Here is a 22,236-nt window from a genome sequence, read left to right as displayed (position 1 = left end):
TTAAAGTTTTTTAATGTTAATAGTTATTAGCTATATTTATGTTGTCTGCTTTTTGGTTTTTTAGGAGTAACCTATAAGACCTTTGTAAGAAACTTTCAAAAGGAATACTTTTTCTGAGTTTTTATCCTATCCATGCAATGTGTCAAGCTGATTTCTAGCATATAAAAATGTACCCCCCTTATGAAAGTCTTTCATCTAGAACAACATGCAAAAGCAATCATGGTGATGAAAAAAGTCAGCTTAACACTATCTCTGTGAACAGAGGAACTTCAGGAGAATTTCCTGACACAATCTGTAACTCACAGGTAATTGGCTATGGTTCAAGTTGCGCAGAGTCCTTTGAACTAGTCCAGCAATTTGGCACGGAGAATCTAGAGTAATAAAGCCAGAAATGCCAGGGGTAGTAACAGTAAAAACTTTCTCCCCAGACATTCCTATCCCTTTATTATGATGATGAAGAAGGGAGAAATCTGGGAAAAGCAGAAAGCAATTTGCAGGTTCCAAATGTTTTTCTCCTCAGAGTTTGAAGAAAACATATCTCAACCCTGAGCTATGCAGGTGAGCGTGTCTGCAGTACCATGATGCTTTTGTGTACATGCTAAACCATGACACAAATGCATAAAAAAAGATTGAGCCCTGTACCCACAGTGCCCAGCACGAATCTTTACTTTTCCTTGTCTCATCGGGTATCAGCTAAATGAGAGAAAATATGACTTTAAAGCTGCAAATATCAAAACAGAGCTCTGAAAACCATCTCTGAGAATGTGGAATGGAATTTCTTTTTGCTATGCTCCAGTTCATGATGCAAATTTCATGTTAGAAAAGAAGAGATTATTCAGTTGATGAAAATGACCTGGCACTTTTTGATGAAGGACAGTCAGCAACAGAATAGTCAAGCAAGTTTACAAGATGTACCTTCTAAATAGCATCAGGCACTGGAGAGCTCATCTGGTGTGCTCACTCAGGGTCAAATATCAAGCCAAGTCCTAGCTTATCTGGGACAGGGAAACCTAAGGCAGGGGACTGTGGGAAAATGGAATAATCTACTAGCAGGGCAAAGAAATGGTAGCTGAAAGAACTAGAAACTCTCCCTGCTTCTATCAAGTTCCTTAGTCACATCTAGGTGAAATCCCTACATGTTTGGCTTATGGTTTCTTGCTTTTAGACACATGGTAGGAGACATTTAGGTTATAGATTTATAGAAGCACTCAGCACTCAGAACAGCAAATGAAGTCTGCTACATCAGTTAGTTAAATCATAAAGTATTCTGAACAAATGCCAGAGCCAATGGAATAATTAAAGAAACTTCATCAAATTGTAATAAAAAGTTCCCAGTTCCCTGGAAATAGTAGCTTCTCACCTTTAGGCACATGTGGTGATAAATAGTCAGAGGCTGCAGGAAAGCCACCCCAGAAAACCTCATGAAGAAGCTGTCAGCTCCTAATTCAGCACAGTGTCTGGGTGACAAATGGGGCTCCCAGTCACACACTTGGTCCAGGAAATGCAGAGACCAGCTTCATTCCCAGACACTGTCCTGGGTTTACACTGAATGAGGCACTAGTCCTGTGGGAAAAGTAGTATGCAGCCAAACAATTAAATCATGTCACATAATACACACTGGGTGGGGGAAGGGAAAAGGGGGGCAAACCATCCCTCCAAAGGCAGCCTTAGGTCTGGATTTGTCCAGCATTTAAGAGTTTAACTTTGTAAACCTGGGAAGGTTCTTTGCATATTTTTAAAAGTTGCGGTTTTATCTGGCTCATTGCTTTGTTAATTTTTGTTCTCCCAGTCTCTCTGGCTCAGCTGCTGAGGTTCTGCACGTACCTCGGGTGAGTCAGGAGAGTTAGCTGGGAAAAGCCATGGGGTGAACAACCCTCCAGACAGAGACACCAGGCAGAAAGAACAGGATGGGGAAACCAGCCAGTTAAGCAATGATATGAAAAACATCAGCTGTAGCCCAGCCTAGGGAGAAAGAGGGAAAATTGCTTTTTCAGCAGGAGAGGGAAAGTGAGAGCCGGAGCGCAGCTGTGGAAGGTGATTGTGGAGTGATGAGGATGTTGGGAATCCAGTGTCACTGCCTAGGCATTGCCTGCTGTGACCCTTCTGCCTTGGCTCTCCTGCAGCACAGAAGGAAAATGTCCTCCTGTTTGCCACGTTGTACCAGTCTTCATCCCACAGAACACCAGGGCCATAAAATCTTTGGTGCACAAAAGCTCCCCCAATACATACATTTATCACTTACAGGGAAAAGAAAGAGCCATCTTTCTTTTGGAGGGAGTCCATCCAAGTCACAAAAGTCTCTGTGACCAGGTGCAATATCCCCAGGGACAAACACTTTCCCCTCAGTCACTGTCCTCCCACCCGGCTGTCACTTAGGGAACCTGTGACCTCCCAAAATATCTGAACTTACAGAGCCCCTATGAACCCAAAGCACCTCTACAAACCAGCTCGCTCCCAAAGGCAGCTCTGGGCTCTGTCCACCACACTCCTCCCCAGGGAACAGTGGAGTCACAACCAGACCACCACAGGAGAAAGTTCAGCCTGAACTCCTCACCTCTGGCATCACCAACTCTGGTCCCAAGCCAGGCACCAAGTCACAGCTGCAGAGGTGCTTCAGCATTCATTCACCAGGGTCCTCCTCCTCTTTGCTTTAATCCAGCTGGCACTGCCACTTCCACAGTGCAGACTCCCACTTGTTCCTGCCTTTTCCCAAGATTTCCCTCAGCATGGGAATGTCCATCTGCCCATGGGTTAGAATATGTTGACGTAGACACAATATCAGCACAGGCATGCTTGAACATGGGTTTGAACTTGCAAGATGATGTTGGATACAAATGAGGTCACAGGCAATCAGCTGAGCATCTCTGTAGGAAAAGGTTGTTGTAGGGAAGCTGAGGATTGATGGGGAGAAGGCTGTTTCTGAGCAAGAAAGTTGAGAGAAAGCAGAGAAACCCAGAGGCAGCTTGGAAAGTAATAGTTGTGGCCAGGCAGGAGGAGAGAAACCCACAGTACAGCACAGTTCTCCTGGGAGGTGCAGAGATACAAATGCACAATTGTCAGCACATGTCTGTGTGTGTGTGTGTGTATATATATATATGTGTGTGTGTGTGTGTGTGTGTGTGTATGTATATATATATATATATATATATAGTGCTTATGTTATATAACTATGCATAAAAAGTTATTTTGTACCTTGGTGAGCAGGCACAATACAAATGAAACTACCAACTAATTTAGTAAGCCAGTGATAAGTGTAAAAGAAAAGAAGGTAAATTCTGATTCCATGTCTCCTGCTGAAGTTCCCAGCCAAATCATCCTTTTTCAATTGCTATCAGCTTTGTTTTGACTTTCCTGTGACTTACTTTTTTCTTTTATGAAATACAGTTGTTTTACCTGCTTTTTGTTTCTTGGCAAATATATTTACTTGACAGGACATATGAACTGATCATGCCAATGTGTCCATTTATGCTTTATTTCAGAATAATCCCCCTGCAATTAGCATATTTGTATGTGCTTGGAAAATGAAGTTCAGTGTGGCTTTATGAGTGCAGACTGCCTCTACAATAACAGTTAGAGGCTAAGAACTGTAACTCACCTTACCTATGCAAAGAAGCTGAGTGGTTTAAGACTCCTGCTGTTCCCAAGGTATTGTAAATGCAGGCATATTGTAAATGCATTCTTCCCTGTCAAAGGGTAGAATGATGAGCAGGACTCCATGATATCAGAGGGCTGATTAATTACTTTATTATGCTATATTATTTTATTTCTATTTAATTATATTAAATATGTATTTATATTATATTCTATCATATCATAATATTTTATATTTATATAATTTACATTATGAATTAAATTATATATTAATTAACTATATTATATTTATATTGTAATATAATATCATAGCATATCATATTATATCATATCGTATAACATATTGAAATATAATAATGTATGTTTATTATATTAATTACTTTATTATGCTAGATTATTCTTTATTATACTATATACACTATATTACACTACATCTAAACTGAAACTGAACAAGAACTCAACTCAACTCAACAAAATCTCATTATTGTCTCCTGAGCAACCATCAGGACACAGCTTGCAGAGATTGGTCAAGAAAACAAAACCCTCACACCAGAATCCAATTACCAAATCCCTTCAGGTAAACAATCCTCCATAAGGCATTCCACTTGTGCACAAACACAGGAGCAGCAAATGAGATAAGAATTGTTTTGATCATTCTTTTCTCTGCTTCTCTCACTGCTTCTCTCAGGTTCAGAGAATGTGAATCCCACACCCAGGTGCTTATTTCTGTCCCACTGCCAGATGTACCCTCACGGAAAAGCCACCCAACAGGAGAGTGTCCCTGCCCTTTGCCATGGGAGTTCTCAGCCCAGCAAAACAGCACAAACCTCCCCACATCCCAGACTCTGAACCAGACCAGCCAAAATTGCGGTGGACATGCCACCCATGTCCCTTAGGGGTTGTAGAGGAGAGGCTGCATTTGATGAAGAGATGTTTTGAAATGTATTTTAAAATATGGCTTCTTTTCAGCCATGCTGCCTGTGAAAAGTAGTTGTGCTGCTTATAAGAATAAAAATGCTCTTGCTTTTTCTCACTGAGAAGCTTCTGTCAGAATAAACCTGGGGCAAGCAATTATCTTTCCTATAGTAAGGACTGGGAGAGCGCTAGATCAGAGTTTCTGCTGACCACAGGGTAAAAACTGCAGCTCCTAATGCCAGACTAAGCTCTGCCATGGGTTGCAATGTATATTGATTTCCTTTATATATTAAGAAAAGTCATATTTGAACAACACAGGGCAAAATGTGACCACTTGGACCTGTGCTGTTGATGACAGTTGTCCCCTGCTGGCATTGTAATTATTTTAGTCTCAAACTCATGCTTGCACTGGACTATAGTGCATGTTCTCACTTGGTATGGACAGACTCCCTCTGCTGGAAAATGAAGGTTATGAAGGTTATCTAGTAGACTAATGATTGTAAGTGAAAGAACTTGCAAACAATGTATTCTGCAGCAAATGTGCAATTTTGACTTACACTGTCCAAGGAATTGTAAAAATGTTTTGATTTCTTCCCTAATCACTGGGAAGGAGCTAGGAGGTTTTATCCTCAAAGTTCATCTCTGAACTTTGTAAAAATCCACACCACTACACTAACCTTATAAAGCACTAATGCACTGAGTAAAGTTCTGATTTCTCTTTTCTCCTGTATTTAGAATCAAGCCTTGAATAGTTCCCTCTGTAATCCTAAAGGACTCTCTCTCCATCACAGAGGACAAGAACCTTACAGGTGCACCAGGACATGACATGTGGGACAGGCTGGTTTCTTTAGCAGCAAATTCTGAACGCACTGTTAAAAGCAAGTGGGAAAGAGCACTTGCAAGCAGGATTTTAATGCAAGAATTCATGTTATTTCTCAGGAATTTTAAGAGGTGGAGCTGATATATTCCTTTCAGAAATTAAGAACCCTGGTCCAAATTATTTACTGGATCATTGATCTTAAGGAAAGGAAGGTTACTATTGTTAGATTAAGTCCTCTTATCATCAGAATAACTTCAGCAGGATCCAGGTCATGCACAGCTTTACTTTTTTTCTAGAAGAATGTGTTATCCAGAGCTTTCTATTTTTACTTATTTGATACGAGACAAAAGAGTATTGGGATAAGATCTGTATTTTAAAGCACCACTATAGCACAGCAGTTATGCCTGCTTCTCTCACTCCACTCCAACCCACCAAAATGTCTCAGATGCCACCTACAGAGAGAATTTCCAAAGAGAGGAGGACTTGGTGCTTGGTGCCTTTCCTGATGATATCAATATAGGCAACAACTAGACCATATAACTTATCTCTATCTCATAGAATCACAGAATGGTTTGGGTTAAAAGACTGATTGGTTCCAAGCACTGTGCCATGGGCAAGGAACATTCCAACAGACCTGGTTACTCAGGGCCTCATCCAGCCTGGCCTCGAACACATCCAGCAATGGGGAGTCCACAGCCTCCATGCACTTCTGAAAAGGAAGTCAGGCTTCAGTGGGAAGTGAAGACAAAGGGATGAAGAAATCCATATGCTCACTGATAACAAATATTGAAAACATGAAACAGAAAGGGGAGTGAGCAGGAAAACTGGTGTAATTCAAGGGATTCATGAAGGAAATAGGAACTTGTGAAAAGTTCCTATTCAGATTTCTTGTAAGTGCCCTTTAGGTACTGGCAGGGACTATGAGGTCTCCCTGGAGCCTTTTCTTCTTCAGGCTGACCAGTCCCAAAAACTCTCAGCTGTCATAGGAGAGGTGTTTCAGGCCTGTGATCAGTTTGGTGGCTCACCTCTGGGCTCATTCCAGCAGGTCAGTGTCTATCAGTTTGGTGGCTCACCTCTGGGCTCACCCAGCAGGTCAGTGTCATTCTCATGTTGGGGCCCCAGAGCTGAACACAGTGCATCAGCCAGCAGGGAATTTAGGAGAACTGGTTGCTCCCTCTCTGCAGCGCCAGCTCTGAACTGCAGACATTGAAACACCCTGCTGCTTGCAGCTCTTTTGGAGCACTATGTTCCATTTTTCCACTAATACAGCTATTTAAAGAATGATACATTCTGGCTGTGTCTGTGGCAGCTTCAGTGTGGCCCACCATCTTCACCTTTGGTCTTTCCATCAGTGCAAACATTGTTAAAAGCCATTAAAGATAGTGCTGAAGGTTCTCCCACCTTCTAAGTAGCATCAGGTAACACAGAGTTACTGCAGCAGCTTCCACACAGTTGTATCACCTCAGTCACCAGCATTCAGGGTTTAGTCAAGATTCTCTACTCTCTATATTGCAAGTAAGAAAATAAGGCCCTGAGGGTTTGCCATAATCCCTCTTTATGAAAGCTGTGCATGCAGTGAAGTTCTGTGCTCCTGTCAGTCCCCAAGACGCCAATTGCAGCTACCAACCTCTTCTGCTACAATTCTACTTTTGCTTCATCAACATCCGAGCCTTGCTGAAAATGCTCTAGTAGAACCAGACATGAAATTGCACATGGAAATTGCACATGGATCCAAATCTTCTTGCTTCAACTGAAAAGAAATTTCTTATCACTCTTAAGCAATCTCAGCTCAGAATTGCTTTGGATTAGGAAACCCCATTGCAGTGAGTACCTTGAGTGAGTGATGAAAATTATGGTTGATGTCCATTGACAGCTGACACCTGGATTATCCTAATGTGAGAGTCCTTTTGTTCCATGCAAAAGGCATTAAAGAAGATGAAGCAGCTTCACCTGCATCTGTGGGCGTGCAGAATTTGGCACAATGAAAAAGGAATTCATGAATATATATTATATTTATCCCAAATGCTGGCTAAAGTGCAGTTGCCAGTCCTGCATAGGTGAGAGCAGCCCAAAGTTACTTTGTTCTTCCTGAAGATCTTTTATTGCTGCTGGGACCACTAGAGCAAAGAAATGCTCTAATCATTCCTCTCTGGCAGGCATAAACTTGTGCTAATCTGAAATCACTGTAGCGGCTTTCTGGCAGATTTCTCTATATAGGAGTCCTCAGGGAGTAGACCCACTATATTCAAAAAGCTCATGAGAAACTTTGAAGATGTATTTTGTGTATACAGGAAGAGCAGCATATCAAATGAGAGCCATTGCATAATGGTCCAGGAAGGGCTGGTTTTCAAAGGACCAAACCCTAGCATTCACCTCATATCATGGGATGTGGCTGCAGGCAATCATGTCCATGAATCCTTCTGCTCAAGCTTTAGAGCAATAAAAGAGTTCTTTTTTGATACTTCACTATCAGGAACAGTGCTGATTCTCCAGCCTGAGGACTCTCTGTAGGGGCCTTGATGGCTTTTTGATGAAAATTCATGTACAGCGGTCACAAGCTGGTTGGTCTTCTCAATTCACCAAAACTTTTGTCAGTTTAGAAATTGTCTGAACTGAAGCATTTTGACAAGCATATAAGAAGGACAAGAATGCATCTAGTATGACAGAATATTGATGCTCATTGTATCACTTCTTTCTTTATTTTCTCTCTGACCTCAGGGACATGACACAGCTGAGAGAAATTATCTTTTTCCAAAGAACTGTAGATACTGAGCTGGGATTCAGAGGGATCCTCCTAATAGGAGCAATAGCACCTGTCAAGCCAGTCTAAAACGGCAGTGAAAATGAAGATCAACATGCTACGAGCAATATTTTCTTTGATGAGTGGGTTTATTTTCACATTTGTTCTCACAAAATTACCTAAAGCTCTGGCACAACAACTGCAGGCAGAGCATTCTTTATGAAGTTTGTTGTATTTCAGTGTTCAATTCTCTCATTGTATGACTAGATTTTGGCTGTAATATCGCTCTGGAAATATTTCAAGACCTGTCTGTTTACAACAGTTTTGGCAGAAAGCTGCGATAAGCTCAAAGTCCTGTGATTATGATTCATTGCTGTGTGAATAATTTCAGTTATCAAGCTTGATTATATCTGTACATGGTTTTATACTATTCACATGTACGTTGGGTGCATTCAGAGCCAGGGCTGTGCTTACCCAAATACCTTTTTTAGTGCTAAAGAACAAAAACTTGCCAAAGAATATTTTAATACTTTCCATCTTTAGTATTTTATGGGTTTTTAAAATAGGTATTATATTCTTCTTCAGTTATGCATTGTGGTTATTTCATTTTTATTCATGCATTTAAATATTTCCTACTTTTTTCCCCAGAAAGGATTCTTGTGAGCATTTACATAAATACAGCTATTACATCATTTTACCTGTGTGGGATATGGCATTTCATATACCAATACATGATAAGTTAGCCAGCACTCAAAATTGAATTCATCCTCCAAACCATGCTGCAATGAAACAATACCTGAGAAGCAAGCATAAATATTTTGCTTTGGGAATGCCCACCTGACAGATGAGGTAACCCAAACTGATGTCCTCTTCTCAGCCCTCTCAGAAAACACTGGGGTGTAAATCTCTCCTGCTCTTGAAAGATTTCTATGTACCCACATCTTCCCTTCCCACAGGAGCACTTTCCAGCTAGCCGGAACTGCTGGAAGAATTCACAGGGATGAGTGTTTCATCAGACCATGGTCTTCCACTTGTAAACACAGCAAGTTTAATATTTCCTTCATGGGTGCCTTGAATCACACCAGTTTTCCTGCTCACTCCCCTTTCTGTTTAATGTTTTCAATATTTCTTATTAGTGAGCATATGGATTTCTTCATCCCTTTGTCTTCACTTCCCACTGAAGCCTGACTTCCTTCATGGCCATGGTTTGGACTCTGGTACAACTTGCAGCCATCCCACTCTTGGGAAGGGCAGAAAAAGCAAACAGTGTTTGCCCAGGAATGGGTGTTTGTGCAGAAACTGCCTGCAGCCAGCCCCATTGCCTGGGAATTCAGGGTCGAATCAAGGCAGTGACTATTTTTTATGACATTTGCCACAGAACTAGTGACCTACTGTGAGAATGGAAACCCTCTGGAGTCTTTCTGACAGAAATATCAGATGTGCCATTGCAATCAGATTCCTCTTTGGATGGTTACCAGCCTTCCCAAATGCCCAATTTCTTATGGAATACTTGTTAATTTCTGTGGAGAATGATTTCATTCTATCAAGCAAGATTCAGTCCACCCAAGTAATACATTGCTCAGACTGGAAGGGACAGAGCTGGAAAGGGCTCCTGGTCTGATCAGCCAGGATACAGAGCAAGGGAGGAGAACACTTCTGAGTCAATAGAGAGTATTGTGTGAAAGCTTCTGTTCCCAGAGTCACACCATGGGGCTGATGGGCCAGTTCAAGAACACATGAACACTTCCAGACCCCCCCTTCAGACAAATGGGATTTGGTGGAATACAGGGGAGCTGTTTGCAGGCAGAGCTGCCCAGGTGGCAGTGAGGTTTCTCTGTGCTTTCAGGGAGATGGTGACCAGCAAGCCAGAGGCAGCCACACAGGGCTCTCCTATTTTAGCTCTGTTTGGTATTTTCTTTCCATCAGGTGTGGTGTACAACCAGCACACTGATTTGATGAACACAAGCAAATTCTGCTGGAGCCTGTTGAGTTAACCTGTCTGTACAACAGGAGGAGGCAGCTGATGACCTGAAATGCAGGCAAAGCTGATGCAGCCATGGCATTCAGCTCTCCCAGGATGGGAGGACAGGCTGCTACCTGAAAAGACGTACATGAGAGGTTTTATCTGAGAGCTCAGACACAGCTGGCCATGTTCATTTCTATCCAGACCTTCTGTAATGCAGTCTTCTGATTAAGGTTGTAAAGGAAAAGTATTTAAGTTTTGGCTGACAGAAGAACTTTGGAAAAATTCAATCTGGATTGGGAAGGACAGGAACAATGCATAGGAACAACATTTTTCCATTATTAGATTTATTAGTTTATAATACATGTTACCAGGCAAGAAGCAATTTACAAGCATCAGTAAGGGTTCAATTGCTTTCTTATCTATCCCCCAAAGCTCTAAACAAAAAAAACCAAACAACTCAATCCCTTAATGTCTATAAGTGTTACAAAGTCTTAAGGATGCCCTAAGCTTTTAAAGGGCTGAATATTCAAAAGTAAGGCTCTAGGGTAAATTAGTAAGATTTTTGTTAATTACAGAAAAATCACAGGAAGAATATCCATCAGACCTTGACTTTTGCTCATGACTTCATTACTCTTCACTCTTTTCTCCCTGTATTATCCAAATCAGGCTTTCTCCATACTAGGCCTGGGAAGATTATTCCCAAAGAGAGAAGGGTTGTATCTGCAGAGAGCACTGGCACTTTGAAGAGAGGGGAGCATAGGGGGATTGTGGGAGAGTGTCTGTGTTTGTGAGCATGTGGAGATGAGATTTACACCTGTGTTCAGGAGGTCCTCAACCAGAGGATCAGCCTTTTCCCTGCCTATGGTCCTGCTCACAAGAGACAGCCAGTTTGGCCTAAATTCTGGCAAAGGAAAAAGGGTTGCAATGCCCCATCAGCTCCTTGAAGATATTCTATGGAAATATGAGAGAACCAGAACATCTCTGGTTTTACTAGAGAATTCAGATGTTAATGAAGCAAAAGTAGAGTTGTAGCAGAAGAGGTTGGTAGCTACAAGGCAGTAAATTAGTAAAGGGAGAGAGGAAAGGTCACAAAAGAAGCAAGGTAATGAGGTGATGTTTAAAAAAGACTGCATATGGCATTCAGTGCCATGGTTTAGTTGAGGTGTTAGGGCATGGGTTGGACTTGATCTTTAAGATCTCTTCCAACCTCGTCATTCTGTGAATTCTGTGGGTAAAGCTGAAAGAAAGAACTAATTGTGTGAGTGGGGAAATGGGACTGAGGACATGGGAGAGGGCTGGGAAATGCCAGTGAAATGAGTCACACTGCAGAGTGACAGGAAAAGCAGTGAGAAGTGAACCATCAGGGAGGTGTAGAAGAGAACATGGGCTTCTCTTAATTACATACACTTGGAGCTGAAAGACTCAGAGCAAAAAGATACCTGTTTTCAAGACAATTCTAAGTGAATGTCAGGAAGCAGTTGGCTGTTTATATGTACTTTTTTCTTCCCAAACCTACCAAAAAGCCTGTTTTCAATTAAAAAAGGAACATAAGGCTTTGCATGGCTCTGTAACATATAGGTGGTGGCCTCCTCTTAAAGGAATGCATCCACCACTGTCCTGCTGCAATGCTAAATATGCCTGAAATCCTCTTATGGTGGTTAATCTCTAACTTGGATCTTGCTACTGATACACTCCTATGACAAAGGTCATAATTTCTAGTGACAAAAGTAAAGAAAGGAAGGTAATAACATGGTGCCAGCAATGCAGTTGATTTTACTTTTATTTTACAGCTTAGGGGTTATTCTAGCTAACAGGCTGCTTCTAGTCAAAACAGAACAAAAATGTTCCCTCTGCTCTTCAGGGGGAGTGTTAAGATGGATTTTCTCAATGCATTCTAGCTGCTTGTGGATACATAACCTTTCTGAATGCTTGCTTGTGATGGAAACTGTTCACTGTGTTTTGCAGGTACTTCTGAACTTTCAGCTTCGTCCCGCTCTCTCCTTGCCTCTGATTTCTCTCCCATTTTCTTATGAGACTTGCTTTTTCTCAAATGCAATTTTTCTCTTTCTCGTCTCTCTTTTGCACCTTCAGGTTGCTAAAAGACAGGGAAAAAATAGCAGGGAATTAAAAGAGATTCCTACAAGAACAACAACAACAAAAAAGCTCATTATTTTATTTCACTGAGTAACAAAATGTTCCAGTAACTTCCTCACCAAGATCAGCTTTACCATGATGGGCTCAAATTCAAGGCCCAAGCCAGTCCCCCTAAAGCTCAGCAAGAAGCAACACACATGCTTTGGTTTTACTCTCTATATGATAGAAGGGTCACAGCCTCAGTGCACTTGAAGAGGAGAGCAGACAGGAGGGAGAAAGAGAGGGGTTCTGAGATTTCAGCCCAGACTCCATGTTTCTATCCTTTCATGTGATCCATCTTTACATCCCTGATGACTTCTCAGTGCTGGCTGCAAAGACCTCACTGAAAACAAGGTCTGAAGGGTTCTCACAGACACATTTATATGAGAAAAGCAATATGCAGGGAAGGAGATGAATTACCTTTGCCAAAGTGTTCACCTGTCTGATCATGGTGGTTTGAATTGCACCCACACAGCTCTGAATGCAAAAAAAAATGCTCCATTTGAAGACACAGGTTTAAGCCCAAGTTTCCTTTCAGATCTCTGACCTATCGCTCAGTTCTTTGAGAGTCCTTCACATCTCCAAACTATAATTGTGACTGAGGGAATGGCAACAACTTGGTCTTCTTGAAAAACAGATTAAAATACAGCTCAAAACATCCCACTGCTGATTACAGAGGGGCACTGGAATCCCTGCTTTTAGCTGGAACTGAAGCCATAATTAATGCATTGTACTCACTATACCTAATCACACATCAACTACACTACTACTCACTACTACACTACTACTCATAGACTTTCTGGCCACAGGCATTTCTGAGAAATTATAAATGATAAAGCAGACAACCACTGGTGAATGCTGGCACATGAGGCAATGTAAATTTCCAAATGAAAGCAATTGAGTAGTTCCTGAAGAGGAAAAAGAAGATTAGGGAGCACACTTGAAATTTTGACCATGGTGTAACAGCGCTGTCATCATCATAATTCTGCATATTCTTAGACAATTGGTCATGCAAGGACTATAATTATGGGACTGATAATGTAATTATGCTGCCTATTGAAAAGAAATTTTTCCCCTTCTTTTGCTGTGCAAAGAGAGTTGAAAACTACTTTTCCATACAAATTGTCAGTGTCAAGAACCTGGAACAAAAAAAGGATACTTCCTTCTATGGCTATTTGATGCTAATGTCAGGGGTTATTCAAGCACAGCTTTTTGAATGGAGTGACAATTTGCTGGGGTTTTCCTGATACTTAAAAGTGAGTTGGGATTTATTACCCTTTCTTCCATTGCAGGATACAGCAGATACTATGCAACATAATAAAAATATATTAAAGTCTAGATAAAAATTGGCAATTGGCTATTTCATCAACACTCACCAGAAAAAATGCTCACGGCTCTGGACAGAATGATGGGGAGAAGGATGAAATGGGCAGAGAATCCCCTGCATGCCCTTGCAGATAAAATATGTTCTACTTATAGCAATAGCTGCTGCTGCAGCTGTGTGGTGACACTGCAGAAAGCAGATGGATGGGGTCCTGAGGGGTAAATGAGAAGCCTCTCAAACACTGCAGTGTCTGGCAGTGTTACAGACAACTCCACATAGGTCAAGTCAGGTCAGCAGCTGTGAAAAAGTGAGCTGGGTCTTGCAGCAGAAGTAAAGCAAACCTGGGTTTGTATTGTCATGTTTTGTGGCCACAGCCATAGAAACCTCTGAAAACATTGCCACATGAGCCACATGGTCTTTCATTTTGAGGATAAACATTCCTGAATAAGCCTGGACAGTAACACCACATCAAGAATCCTCACACTAATGATACAACTTTAACCTGGTTTGTGCTACTCGTAGTCATTTGAGACCATATAATATGAGAAATTACAGTTGGAGTTTATTTCTGCACTTCCCTCAGCAAAGTCACAGCAATTGCACAAAGGATGAAGCTGACTTGGTTGGTCGGGCTTTTTTTCTTCTGCAGTGATCTTATTACCTACCAAAGAAACTGAGCGTTTGCTTTTGAGATGCAATTGCTTTTCAAAGGACTCTGCAAATTCCTGAATGGAGTTTGATCTTGTCTCTGGACATGAGCTGTTTGCTGAAGGTGTCCTGCTTGCCTTCCTGTGGCAGTGACATTTGACGTCTTGGTCTTCTTGAAATTCCTTGGAGCCTCTGAGGTGGCCTGAAGATGAGCCTTTGGCAGAAGCATGAAGTCGTGTTGTATGGAGAGAGGAAAGCTTGGCCTGAAAAACAAAAGGTCTTTGTTGACTATTGAATAGCAAAGCAGAACACACAAGGCAGATTTTTTTCTGCCCCTGACACTCTCCCAAACAGTGGTGCAAAGTGAAAGACCCTCCCCAGAATTCTGTATCTTTCTTTTTAAGTGTAGGAGAATCACACTGCCAAGAACTTGCTTTCTGGAGGCAGCAGGGGCAGAATTTCCTATGATTCCTGGGTTTGAGGATATAAGTTTTGGCACACAATGAACATTTCAAATGTAAAGTGTGCTGGGTCCTCTTAGTGTTCACTGACACGAAAAGGAACTGGGACTCTTCATAGCCTCAAAGACTCAGGCCTTGCACCTAGTTGCAGTTTCTAGGCAGGACTCTCAAAAAGCAATATCCAGCCTTTTTGGCCAGACGAGTCAGGTAAGAGGTTTGACCCACAAGTGCTGCAGGTCTTATCAGCTGTTGGAGTTTAGAGTGTGACAGCAACCATTTCTCACCCAGTTCTGTCAAGTTTTCAGCACAGTCTACATGCAGACAAATTGCTTTATTGCCCAGCTTTGAATTTTCTGCAGGATTTTTGGGTCCTTTTGTCTTGAACTAATAAAGAAGCACTTTCAGGGTACTGAGGGAACACATCTCTACAAAAGAAGCAGTAGGAAACAGACTTCTACAATTATATTTGCAGGACTGAAGTCAGAATGAGTAGATAGTTGTTAGGTTTCTGTGTGATTCAATTTTCCAAGGCCTGGCATGCAGATAAAAGCTATTGATCTGCATCAGCTGTGTTTAATTGAATGCCTGCAAAGGAGATTAAACTGATACAGAACTGCTGTGGCCTGTGCAGTCATAAATTGGTGGTTTTAGAAAGGGACAGACCTGTAGAAGAGAGACATGAGAAGGACACCACACAGCTAGGGATATCCCAAACCCTGTTGATGATTTTCAGGATGAGTAGATGAACACAGGTAAGATGCAGATGGTGAAAGTTGTGAGAGATGGGAGGTACTGAAAATTACACCCCTGCAGGTGTCAGATTAAAGCACTCCAGGCACCCAGCTGCTGGCATACATTTCTGAATGCATCTTTGTTTTGAACATTATAAGGAATTTCTCCACAGAAAGGATGACTACACATTGGAATAGACTGCCCAGGGAGGTGGTGAAGTCACTGTCCCTGGAGGTGTTTAAGGAAGGACAGGACATGGCACTCAGTGCCATGGTCTAGTTGAATGGTGGTGGATGGGTCAAAGGTCAGAGTCGATGATCTCAGGGGTTTTTTCCAACCTATTTGGTACTGGGACTCTCTGTTTTGTACAGGCCTGGTGCTGAGCCTTCAGTTACTTAGTAACCCTGAGAAGTTCTGCTAGCTTTAAGGGAGCTGTGATTGTTTCTAACAAAGGAAGGTTTATCCCACCAGTTCTGCAATGCTTTCTAAGAAAATCCTTACACTCAGTGCAGGGTTTGTGGTGTGTGTATTGGTTGTTTTGTTGCTTTAACAAACAGGGGAAAACTAAACCAACTGGGTATAGTGTTCACGTGAATCTACAAACCTTGGACTGCAAGGGACCTGAAATATGTCCTGCAGACAACTTCATTCACTCTGAAGTTGTGTGCAGGACATATCCTTGCTCCTATAAATGTACTGGCACAACAGGGACCAATGCAGCCTTTCTCTGGATAGAGAGGCTGTGCATTCATATGACTGTGGCTGCATCACATTAGACAGGCTTGATGAGAGATGCTGAAAATAATAAATCTTGCACCTGACAGAAGTACCTAATATTTGAAGAGTGCTTGCAAAATCTATGGTACTGGTTCCATTTTTTTCCCAGGCATAAGCTTACTATGATCAGTATTATGGACTGCCTCTGAGAGTAGTGTTAATGATTTCTGCTGTAGTATTCTTACTTTGGTTTCAAACCAGTCAATACAGCTGCAAGTTCTGTAAGGTCATATTGTATTGTTACTTTAGAAAGCATCAAAGCAATCATATTGTGCTCGAGGGACAGGAGCACACATGCCATGCCAGGCTCAAAAAGCTAAATGTCTTCTCTGACATTTTAATGGCATCAACATATATTCTTTCCTGGAAATAAAAATTGTCTCATGGTAAAAATCACTGGTATCTGTTCCTAGAGGGTTTGGGAAAAAAGCCCAAACCAAACAAAAGACTGCAGTTTACCTACTGATATGGCAGCAATGGTCCAGAAACGGGACAAGCTTTTCTCTGAAATGCCCATCTGCCTCAGTGGGCTAAGGGTAAAGATAGACTGACGGGTCTATGCAATCATATTGCTGTGACTGTTCTTTCTCTCACAGTGCCTGGGCATGATACATTCAATTCTCCACTATCAAAATGGGGATTGTTTGCCAGTGCTGGGAAGCACCCAGGGATCTCAGGGACTGTTTCTTATTCCCATTAGTACTCCTTTTTTCTATGTTGGGCAAAGGCCACCCATGTTCAGTGTATCTATTTACAAAAGAGCTAATATTCTGCTAATTGCCAATCTCAAACACATAAAAGGTACACAAACAAAAATACTTCACACAACAAAAATTGTTGTCAGTATATATTGTCTTATCTCTTTCTCAGTTTCTGTTTTTAGACAAGTTAGTTGTTTACATCTTTTCGGCTTGATCTGAGAGCTTGCACAGCTGTCAGTAAGAACATTAATCTTCAGTGTGTCAGCACAAGTGTTCATTGTTTGCTGGAGTTCACACAATGACCCGAGTATTTTAGGGATATTTTGGAACATCTGACATTCGGATGCTCTCCCATGGCTTCATTTCCTTCCAAGAAGCTTACAGACAAGAATATATTTCTTTAAAATATTTTGGTCTGGCCTTCAATTCATCTATAGTAACAACAGTGTGGTAGATGTTCAGTTTAAGTTTAGTTTAAATTAAATGTCAGTAACTTCAACAGCAGTCATTTGTTCTGCTGCCACTCCTAGCAATTTTCTCCAGTGAGAAACAATGTCTGTTTGAAGGTGGATCCATGTATAGGGCTGTAAACTTCTTATCAGTTCTTCTTTGTCTCCAATCTTTTCCTTACAACATAATGTCTGGGAGGTAAGATATGTTCTGAACCTAAATGATGTAAGGTAACTGGAATGTGACAAGGAAAGTCATAGCTGGAGGCTTCAAAAAAAGGTATCAAAGTTAATTTGTCTAAAGTTTGCCAGGGGAACAAGTTAAATAAAGGAGATGGAAACAGCTGACTTAATTGTCCCCAGGCAGTTTTTTACATTTAGTGTTGGCCCACAGCAACACACAGAGCTCTGAGCTTTCCAGGACAGTGGAGTTACATGTTGTTTTAGCCTGACAGATTGGAGTTGCATGTTTTAGCTTGACTTGCAAGTGACCCAGTGTAGGATGAATATAATTTTGTGTTCCCTTCTGCAAAGTGTGAATGACAATAGCAAAAGCATTTTGCAAAGCTCATCTCAGTGGCGTTTGTGAGGTATACAAAGATACTGGGGGGAAAAAAAATATGAAAACTGTTGTTAGTTTAGGAGTTATTCAAAGCTATATCCATACTTAGGATGGGGGCTGTACCATGATAGGATACCACAGGAATTTAATTTTTGTCGTTGTGGTGGAAGCAATGGCTTGAGTGTCTCACTACAGTACAAGAAAAACTACAAAGACCAACACAGCAGTTTGGAGCTGAAAGTGATTTTCCAGCAGAACCAACTTTCGTGCTCCCCTGAGAGCACTTTACAATGCAGCATCACAAGGCTGGGGGTGCTGAAGCAGTTCCCATGGGCAGAACTGCTCTGCTGCTGGTGCCCTGAACAAAGCTTTGGATATGAGACCAAGTGAGCTGGCAGTGCTCTTTTGGCAGTACCACTGTACTTGCACAAGGAGCTTTTCCCAAAGCTGTGCCAGAACTTGCTGACTTGATTTTAGACAGTGGAGTTATCTTGATTTTCAGTGCTGAGACAGAAGAAAGGGTACACTGTGACCCGCTGTGGAGCTTTTAGCTTTCAGAAGAGATGCACTCTAACCTCAGTTATTATTCCTCCTGATAATTAGCACTTTTCTGATAAAATGAAGACAATATTTAAATAACAGCACCAGTGTTTTGAATATTACAAAGGTTATAATTTGCAATAATGAATCTTACAGTAGTTATAATTTGGAGTAACTGTGCAAAACCCACACATCCAGATGCAATAGTTCTCAAGTTACTGCTCTCAACAAGGAGATGCTCTTTCTGGAGGTATTTGCAAGGCATCAGTAGTGCCCATTTGTTTAACTTTTGGCTTTGGTTAGACAAAACATAGTACTGCTCTTTGCTACCAACTACTCAACTTCCAAATCAAGAGTGCATTTCAAAATGTATCCGCAAATTATAAAATCCCCAGACAAATATTGATGTCTCATTCCTCCAGTCAACATCTGGCACTGAGAAATAAAGCAGTTAAAATTTACATTTTCTATATGAAACCAGTGGAGCAAGACAAATTTGTGTGAAGCATTAATGTAAAGGTCAGATGTAATTAAGTATACACAATAGCTTGTCAAACAGTAACATCAAAAAGTCATAGTCTTTCTGTCAGCCAACTTAATCTAAATTCAAGGTATGGATTCAGGAATGCAAGTGTAGCAAAGTACTTGAATAGCTATTAGCTAACTCTTTAAATAGCTTTTGAACAAACAGAATACAAGGACCTGCTAATACAGACACAAATATACAAGATGTGTTCAGCACCTTGCTGAATGGAAAGAGATTTAAAGTGCATTCTTACACTCCAGTTTCTCTTGAGGCTAGAGAAATCACATATGTATGGATCTCTGAGAGAAAAAAGTAAAATATAATAAAATAAATTAACCTCCTTCCTCTCCCATTAATAAATGTTATGTATTCAGCATTTTGATGGAATACAGCAGCAAAGCTCTAGCTCAGAGTCTGCCTTGCAATCTGTGGCTGAGGTGAGATATAAGAGTAAATAACAAATATGGCTGATCAGACCAGAAGTTATGAATGAAGGTTATCACTCCAGCCTGCCCATGAATTCAAAGAGGGAGGAAGTCGTTTTGGACTCATTGGTTTTCTTAGCCAATTTTTTTGGAAATGAAAAATCCCACAGCTTAGAACCTGACAGCTGCAGAGGATAAGAGCTTGCAAGGTAGAAACATAGAATGGCACAAAAAAAAAGTTTGGGAAAGATTGTCTGCTCCTCTCCAATATATTAGCATTTGCTTCATTGCAGCCATAATGATCTAAGGATATAATTTTAAAATGGTTTGTAAGGAAACATAGTATCTTTGTTAAGACAACTGATGTAGTTGGGAAAAAAAGGAGACAGGTTGGTTTGGACCACCTAAATGTTCTTTTAAAAGCTGAAATGAAAGAAACAATCTTTGAATAAAGAGAAGACTATGAACAGTTTTCAGTTTAACCTAATTTTGATAATCACTTAGACAGTTGTGTGTGGCCTTCTGAACATGAACCTGCCCCTTTCCCAACTGTTTGGATTTAAGATTGTACTTCTACCCTAAAATCTTACTTCACAGTTTAGTAAGCTTATGTGTTGTATAATTGTTTTCAGAGTCAGATGTTTTAAAACAGGAGGGACTGAGTCCTCTAGCTTAAAACAGAAGTTACACTTACCTGAAAACAGGTAAGTCTAAAGGGTGAAACTTCCTGGAGACAATATAGTTGCATAATTAGGTCAAAACCCTTTTAATACATATGGAATTACACAGTTTTTCGCATGAGAACAGCCTTGTTACCGGCAGTCTTTATGTATGCAGGTGCAAAATGTTTTGATGTCTACCAGGTTGTGCTGAGCAGCCAGAACAACACTGTAGCACATAGTTACGCAGCTCTTACACATTTCTCCTTACATTTCTGGCCCTATCATCACTTTTCTTGGAGTTTGCCAGTTTTCTGTATGCCAAGACCCCAGAGCTTGACCCTGTCAGACAGCTAGACTCAAAAAGCAACTAGCAGCTGCCAGCAGGAGCTGAATTTACTTGGCAAGGTGTCCCATACTTCTCATACATCCCTGGGGCTGTGCCTCAGGGGATGGAACTCACATTTATACATACACCAGTGCACACACAGAGAAAGCTGCACACAGCTCTTACCGGCAGGGATGCTCTCCTCTCACTCCAGAGTTGTGGCTGACGTTTCTTGTGGCCTCTGCCTTCCTTCTCCTCATCGATCAAGTTGTGGCCCCAGAAGCTGCTCATCCATTTTGCAAAGAAAATATCATCATCTTCATCATATTCCATGCACAGATGCTCCAAACTTGGAGATGGGGGGGGTCTCCCAGCCAGACAAGGCAAAGCCAGACAGAGGTGAAATTCCACCACCAAGCCAGTAGCTCCACACTGTTCTGCCAACAAAGGGAGCAGACACACAGTTTCAAGCACTCTTTCTGCACTCCCTCCCCAAAACCCGTCCCACTGCAGCCCCAGGCACTGTCTAAACACAAAGTCAGCCCTTTCTCATCTCTTTTCAACTAGGTTTCCTTTAACCTTTCCATTGCAGCGATGTCCAATATGACACTGCCCCAGGGGGTGGGTGGCAGGGCTGGGGCTGCTCCCTGTGCTGCTGCTGAGTGCCCCAGCTGTCAATACCAATGCAGAATTGCCCACAGTTACATGCCTGCAGGGGGCAGGCCCAAAGTGGGCTTGTGATTTTTGAGAAGCAGCATTGACATATTGATGCTGGTCAGAAACTGGCTGGCTCTGTGGGAGGGAGCACAAAGGGCCCACTCTCTCTGCTGCTCTCTCTCTCTCTTCTGACTTCTGCTGCCTCTGCTCCTCCTTCAGCATTTCAGAAACATCATCTGCCTGGGTAGAAACCCTTCCTAAAGCAACTGCTCATTCATTTTTGGGTTATGACAGACAGGGAAATTTTGCAGCTGCTGCTTTTCACCTGAGTGATTTCAACTGCCATATCAGGGGTATGGGAGGCCCTGCCTCACTTGAATGCACTCAGGGTAAAAATGTGCTGGTTCCTCCTTACCAGCCCTGGGTGTAAACTATACAGGCCTTGCCTCTCCCACACAACAGAACAGGGCCAGGGAATGACTTCTGGCCCTCAGACCAAGTGTCTAAACTGAGCACATGTACCCTACGTGGTGTCTGTGCTGAGGGTCTCCTCCAGGCTCTGTACTGCAATTACTGCACTGTGGCTGTAATAATTTGTTGTCATTTTTATGCCTCCTTTATTTAAAAATCTCTGATATAACACAAAACCTGTTGTTTTTCATGAAACTGTTGTCTGCATGGTATGAAACTGGAAGATGTGTTATGTGCTTTGGGGCCTGGTAGGCGGACAATGAGGGCTCTGGGGCTGTAGAGCCTGTTGGGCTGGTGGTGGAAGGCTGCATGGCAGGAAGAACCCAAATTGAACTTCTTACTTGTTGCCACATTTCTCTTCACAGAGAAAAGCAAGGTACAATTCTTCCCAAGAATATTTCTGGGTTTCACATTCTCTGAACCTCAGAGAAAGAAAAACCAACTCTTATCTCATTTACTGCTCCTGTGTTGTTCACAAGTGGAATGCTTTGTGGAAGATTGTTTACCTGAAGGGAATTGGTAATGGGATTCTGGTGTGAGTGTTTTGATTCACTGACCAGTTGAATCCAGGTGTGTGTGTTGGGACTGTAGACTGACAGTCACGAGATGCAGTGGAGTGCAGTTGAGTTTAGATCTGCTTGGCAGATTCAGTTTAGATGTAAAGTAATAAAATGTAAATATAATACAGAATAATATAGTATAATAAAGTAACTAATTAGCCTTCTGATAAGATGGGGTCCTCCTCATAATTTCTCCCTGCCACAGGGGTGGTCTTGTTACCATACTTACTGGAAGCAAAGCCTGGTGTGTG

At 41.7% G+C, this 22,236-nt stretch overlaps 1 protein-coding gene across 1 annotated transcript; it reads right to left on the bottom strand.

Moving 5' to 3' along the window:
- Positions 1–11,926: 11,926 nt before the first annotated feature.
- LNP1 (leukemia NUP98 fusion partner 1) lies at positions 11,927–20,639 on the bottom strand. Its single transcript, XM_058800513.1, has 3 exons — positions 20,484–20,639; positions 14,155–14,400; positions 11,927–12,127 (listed from the first exon to the last, which is right to left on the bottom strand). The coding sequence occupies exons 1-3, from the start codon at positions 20,628–20,630 to the stop codon at positions 11,927–11,929; spliced, it is 594 nt and encodes a 197-aa protein (XP_058656496.1). The 5' UTR covers positions 20,631–20,639.
- Positions 20,640–22,236: the final 1,597 nt, after the last annotated feature.

This window comes from Ammospiza caudacuta, chromosome 2, assembly GCF_027887145.1.
Source record: "Ammospiza caudacuta isolate bAmmCau1 chromosome 2, bAmmCau1.pri, whole genome shotgun sequence".
In the NCBI taxonomy this organism is placed as follows: Eukaryota; Metazoa; Chordata; class Aves; order Passeriformes; family Passerellidae; genus Ammospiza; species Ammospiza caudacuta.
The sequence above is the reverse complement of the archived record's forward strand: the minus strand, read 5'-3'. Positions and strand labels throughout refer to the sequence as shown.